This window comes from Suncus etruscus, chromosome 6, assembly GCF_024139225.1.
Source record: "Suncus etruscus isolate mSunEtr1 chromosome 6, mSunEtr1.pri.cur, whole genome shotgun sequence".
In the NCBI taxonomy this organism is placed as follows: Eukaryota; Metazoa; Chordata; class Mammalia; order Eulipotyphla; family Soricidae; genus Suncus; species Suncus etruscus.
Window position 1 is genome coordinate 23,890,836 of NC_064853.1, and position 6,000 is coordinate 23,896,835.

The following is a 6,000-nucleotide window of genomic DNA, read 5'->3' on the forward strand; positions in this document are numbered from 1 at the left end:
ATAGCATAGTGGTAAGGCATTGCCTTGCACACATCCAACCCTGGGCAGACCCAGGTTCAATTCCCAGCATCTCGTGTAGTCCTGAGCCTGCCAGGAGTGATTTCTGAGTGCATAACCAGAACCTGAACACCACCAGGTGTGATCCCAAAACAAAAAAAATAAACTAACAAAAAATATAAAATTATGGTGATGATGGGGCCGGGCGGTGGCGCTAAAGGTAAGGTGCCTGCCTTGCCTGCGCTAGCCTTGGACGGACCGCGGTTCGATCCCCCGGTGTCCCATATGGTCCCCCAAGCCAGGAGCAACTTCTGAGCACATAGCCAGGAGTAACCCCTGAGCGTTACCGGGTGTGGCCCAAAAACCAAAAAAAAAAAAATTATGGTGATGAGCATGCTTCTTATATCTTCCAAGATGATTAAATTGTAAATCTAAGAGATAAATTTGGGGTTGGAGTGACAGTACAGCAGGTAGAGTGTTGGACCTACATGCAGCCAACCCAGGTTTGATCCCCAGGATCCAATATGGCTCTTGAGCATTGTCAGGAGTGATTTCTGAGTGCAAAGCCAGGATTTACCTCAAGCATCTCCAGGTATGGTCCATCCAAAAGAAAAAGAGAGAGGGTAAATTTTATGGTATGTAATTTATATCTCAGTAAAGATATGGGGAAGGTGACTCCCAAGTGGAGGCCCCTTCGCCATATTCTACCAGATGTTCTATGTTCAAATCTCACCACACAGAGTTGTTGGGTCTAGATATGCTGCTGGTCACCAGGGCGACTCCCAGCAATGCAGGGGATAACACAATGCCAGGTGTTAGACTTGGGACCTCCAAATGCTTAGCGTTTTTACCAGCGCTTTGAGCTATCTCCCTTGACAAGCTCCCCATGGGACTACTGGAAGAGAGAAGATAGATGTGGTTATATCACTCTTCTGTGTTAAGGTTATATCATTATAAAGAACAATCTAACTTAATGAATAAATAACATTCTTTTCAGACATGCCACAGTCGGCGATGCTCAGGGGTTAATTCTGGTTCTGCACTCAGGAATTACTTCTGGCAGTGCTCAGGGTACCATATGGAATACCGGGAATAGAACCCAAGTTGGCCACATGCAAGGCAAGTACCCTGCCCACTACTATTTCTTATGCTCAAGTACTCAATAAATAACATCCTAATGGACGTGCCAGTGAGATTTTCAGAGGACCTTGCCAAAGGCAGATAAAAATATGTAGGGGCCAGAGAATGTAGCTGACTCAGGATGAACCTTGGTTCAGTCCCCAGAGTCCCATATGGTCCTCCAAGCCAAGGGCAATTTATGAGCGCATAACCAGGAGTAACCACTGAGTGTCACTGGGTGTGGCGAAAAAAAAAGTAGAAAAATGAGGTTCCATTAGGAGCCCCAAACTATGGGGTGAGTGCTGCTGATATCAGCAACACTTTAGGAAGAATTCCAATGAGGGATGTTTGGAATGGAGAGGAAGTTTAACAGATGGGAACACAAGCTTTGCATGTAGGAGACGTGGGTTCCATCCCTAATATTTCATCATCTTTCAGCACCACCAAGAGTGGCCCCAAACCCAAACCCACTAAAACCATATCATTTTTATATATAATTTTTATTTTAAAACCAATCATTTTAATAAACAAGAGAGATGCTCACCATACTTGATAGACTAGTTACTAGATCAAAGTTATTACTTTAAAAAATTACAGCATGATAGAGCCAGAGAGATAGTGCAGTGGCACTGTCTTTCTTGCAAGTTGCTGACCCAATTTAATCCCCATCACTCCCAGAGTGTCCCCTGAGCATCTTCAGGAATGATCCTTGAACACAGAGCCAGGAGTAAACCCTGAGAAATGCCAAGTGTGGCCCAAAACAAAACAAAAAAAATTTAAATATCATATTGTGATACTGGTGGATGAACAAACAATATTTGGAGATAGAAATAATTGGGAGGTGACATGAAAAAATAGGTGCGAACTTTTACGATTCCTAGATGAACTGCTATCTGCTTAATGAATCACTTGATAAAGCCAATTTGGAAAAACAAACAGGTATTGGGGGTCAGGATCAAGGTCAAGAACAGTTCTGGTATAGGTGAGGTCCTGGGTTTGATCCCTGGATCACATGGCCTTCAGAACTGCTGGAAGTTACCCTGGTGGTCTCAACACACTGTAACATCAACAAAACTGTGTTTGTTATTAATTGAGTAGGCAGAGGATTGGGCCATATTGGGTGGTGCTGAGGGACTACTCCTATCATAGTATTCTTGGGTCACTCTTGGCAGTATTTAGGGGTGCCAAGGATGGAAGTCAGGCTTGACATACAAAGTGTATATACCGAGAGCTTTGAACTATCTCTCTGGCTGATTTATTTGTTCAAAGAAAAACTGACATGATTTAGCTCGAACTGTCTATCAGAGGTGAGTGAAGTCCAGGCTCCAGACAGAACCCCAAGGTTTCACAGAGGCAGTGACAGCAAACATTTGGTCTAGTGACCTGGGGCAGGGCCTAACACTGGCCTAAGGTCTAACACCCATCTGAAAAGACCACATTCTGAAAGAAAGATTTCAGTTAGAGCATTCATCCTTGGACAGAATAAAACTCTGATTTCATGGGGATATCAAAAATAGATAGCATGAAGGTAGGGCATTTGCCTTGCATACAGAAGGAGCGATTTCTGAGCCTAGAGCCAAGAGTAACCCTCAGGCGCAGCCAGGTGTGACCCATAAACCAAATATATATATTTGGAGGTGCAGAGAGATGAAAAGAGCTTGTCTGAGATACACGAAGGGCAGAGACCTGAGTGCTAGTCCTGGACAACTGACCCTGTTCAGGCTCTGCCCTTCCTTCTTCCCCTACCTCACTCTTATTTGAGTTTGCCACTGGGGTCCTGCAACAATCCAAAGCTACAATCTCTGAGCTACTCTGGAGCTCTGAGTTCTTCCAACATATCTCTGAGACAATCACCTTCGCCTTACCCTCTGGAATGCTTTGGAGGACCTTGTCCTTGGCGATGCTGGCTGAGAATGCCAGGGCCAACTGGCCTAGCTCTATAATGGGCGTCTGGCTCCAGGGGCCTGGGTTCTCTCCCGGGGGCCCCGCCTTGGTACTGTTGTCCTCCAAAGAGTCTTGCTGGCTTCTCAGTGACAGGATGGAGGTGTCACTGAAGACGAGACTGGAGCTTAGGGTCTCATTGGAGCCCAGGAGGAAGGTCATACAGGAGGGCTGAGAAAGGCTGGGTTTGGGCGCGAGGATGCTGGAGTGCAGGCTTGTGCTGTCACTGGAGACAGGAAGCAGGGAGAGGCAAGAGACTTCAGGGCTGGTGGAGTTCAAATTAGACTTGTCAGGGCCCCCGAAAGTCCAATCGATGGCTCCTTGGGAGCTAGTGTTCCAGGTTACACCAAAGGCTCCTTTGGAAGCAGACCCAGAGATGTTGGGTGAAACCTGAGAGATGGTCTTATTCGAGTCTGCCACTGGAATCCTGCAACAATCCAGAGCTACAGGCAGGTCCAGCTTAGAGATGCTTCTTGAATCTGCTCCCAGCTGTGGAGTGGACTCAGGCTCTGGACAAGTATTGGAGGTGGTCAGGAGCAGCATTTTGGAGCCTAGACCAGAAAGGCCACTGCCTTGGTTCAGAGTTTCTTCTGAGTGGTTCCAGAAAAATGGGTTGGCTCCGAGCCTGGAAGGATTGGAGTTCCTCTGACCCAAATCAAAGATCTTGTTTGAGTGGGGGGGCACAGCCTGCTCAGTGTTGGGTTCTAAATGGATCCCTGAGCTCAACCCAGTAGCCTCTGCAGAGCCAGAACTCGGGCCAGGGCTGGAGGCTGGGCTCACAGCTGCCCCGGAGTTAGACCCAGAGACAGGGCTTGAGACTAGGCCCAGGCCTTCCTCAGAGAGTCGTGCAAGGGGCTTTTGGGGCTCTGAAGTCTCAGCCTTGCTGTCACCTGTTCTGGGCACATGACTGGCCGTAGGGTCAGCTGTGTCCTCTGAGATAGGATTTAGCAGTGGTTTTGGGTCTGGAGCAGAGCACAGGGGTGGACTCGAGGTGGGTACAAGTTGTGCATCTCGGGTGGGCCCCAAAGTGGCCACAGCGGAGCCTAACCCCGGGGCCTCATCAGAGTTGAATCTCAGTGTCATCTTTGAGTCTTCGGTGAGTCCCTGACTAGCTCTGGGACTCAGGGACATTCCTGGCCGGATGGGATCTCAGTGCCGCTACCCCTTTCTCATTAGTTGCTACCTGCTGAGTTTCGTGCCAGGCTCCTGGGAGAGAAAAGAGGGATGAAGCCATGCTGCTCCTCAGACTACAGACCACTGGGTATGAGGCTCTGCAGTGACGCCCAAGTCCTCCCTAGCCATACCCAGTACCCTTCATCCTGCACCTTCACCCCCAACTCCAGCCATAATCTCCAGAGAAGCGTCCAATCACACCCTGCTCTTTCATGCCCTCTGCCCTTCACAAATGAGGTTCCCACTGTCCTTCCTCACACTCCTCCTCCTAGCAAAACAGTCATCACATGCCAATTCCTTAGAGGATCCTGCAGAAGAAAGCACAGGCATATCTCAGCCCTGATATCCCCAGGCCAGGAACACAGCAGGAAACAGAAGGAGCTGCTTCCTCCATGAATAGAAAGGAGGGATTGGGGCCAGAGCAATAACACAGCAGTAGGGCCTTTGCCTTAGATGTGGCCAACCCAGGATGAACCCAGGTTCGACTCCCGGCAAAAAAAAAAAAAAAAAGATAGCAGGAACTCCCACAAGAGTCCCTTACTCTGACAGGGACAGACAGTGAAGAGGAGAAAATGGCCAAGCAGAGCTTGCCTCACCACAGCTGTCTGAACATTGAGGTCTTCCTCATCCACACTCCCAAACCCATCCCAGACACCCAGGACCCCTCCCTGCAGGAACTGTAAGACCTCTCACCTGCTGCATGGTGTTCTTAATCAGGAGTGGCCCTGCGAGGAGATGCAGGAAGAGAGATAGTCAAGCTAAGAGCAATCGTTGGTCATATTTACTGAGCAGTTTACTCACACATGACTGTGTGCCAAATCTCCAGCTAGGTGTATGCACATGCACACTCAAAATCCTAGAACTTAGGGGCTGGAGAGATAGCACAGCAGTAGGGCATTTACCTTGCATGTAGCCAACCCAAGACAGAGCCCAGTTCGATTCCCAGCATCCCATATGGTTCCCCCGAGCCTGCCAGGAGCAATTTCTGAGTGCAGAACCAGGAGTAACCCCTGAGCGCCTCCAGAAGTGACCCAAAACCCAAAACAAAAACAAAAACAAAAAACAAAAAAAATGTCCTAGAACTTAGACATTATTGTCCCAGACAGCCTAAGGGAGGGTGGTCAGGCCCACCCCATAGCTCTCAGAGAGGTCATGGCAGATGCTTTCTGTCCCTCATCTGCCTGTACCGCCCACCCCAAGGCTTCCTCTACTCTTTGGGTCAGCACCCCAACCCTTAGCATGGTCTAAAAGACCCCCTTGTTTAATCTCAGCTCCCTCTCAGCTTTCTTGCCCCTCTACCCCCTGCCCTGCTCTATTCCGATACCCCTTAATTTCTTGAGGGTCTCCCAAAATCCAGGCTCCCTAGCTAGATCTGAGCCTTCCTTTGTTCCTTTGTTCTCCAGTCTCCTCCTCTAACACTCAGAGCTCTGCCTCTCAGGACTGCTCCCAGGCCTGCAGATTGGCGAAGGCTCCATGTAAGGTCCCACGTACCTGTCTGCCTCCCCTTCTGAACATCCACATCAGGATTTTCCCACTCAGCTCTCAGCCCTACCACCATGAGACTCGCACATGTGGCACAAGCACATTCAAACATCAGGCTCTGCTTCTCTTCTGCTCAAACTCTCTCTCCCAAGCTTGCATGACGCCTCTTCAGCCACGGCTCCTCTAGGCTCTACCTCATCTGTTGGTTCTTGCATTCTAAATTTGGCTTCAGAAAGACCATAGTTCTGGAATGTAACCTTGATCCAAACCCCAATTCATTATCTTGCT

The 6,000-nt window shown here is 48.9% G+C and overlaps 1 protein-coding gene across 1 annotated transcript in view; it reads right to left on the reverse strand.

The window, feature by feature from the left end:
• The window catches only part of MROH7 (maestro heat like repeat family member 7), a 45,934-nt gene extending 40,146 nt beyond the window's left edge, over window positions 1-5,788 (reverse strand). Inside the window, exons 1-2 of the mRNA XM_049775471.1 lie at window positions 5,722-5,788; window positions 2,982-3,839 (exon numbers count right to left, since the gene is read on the reverse strand). Of these exons, the coding sequence (XP_049631428.1) occupies window positions 2,982-3,839; window positions 5,722-5,788 (925 nt within the window). The remainder of the gene's footprint in view (window positions 1-2,981; window positions 3,840-5,721) is intronic.
• Window positions 5,789-6,000: the final 212 nt, after the last annotated feature.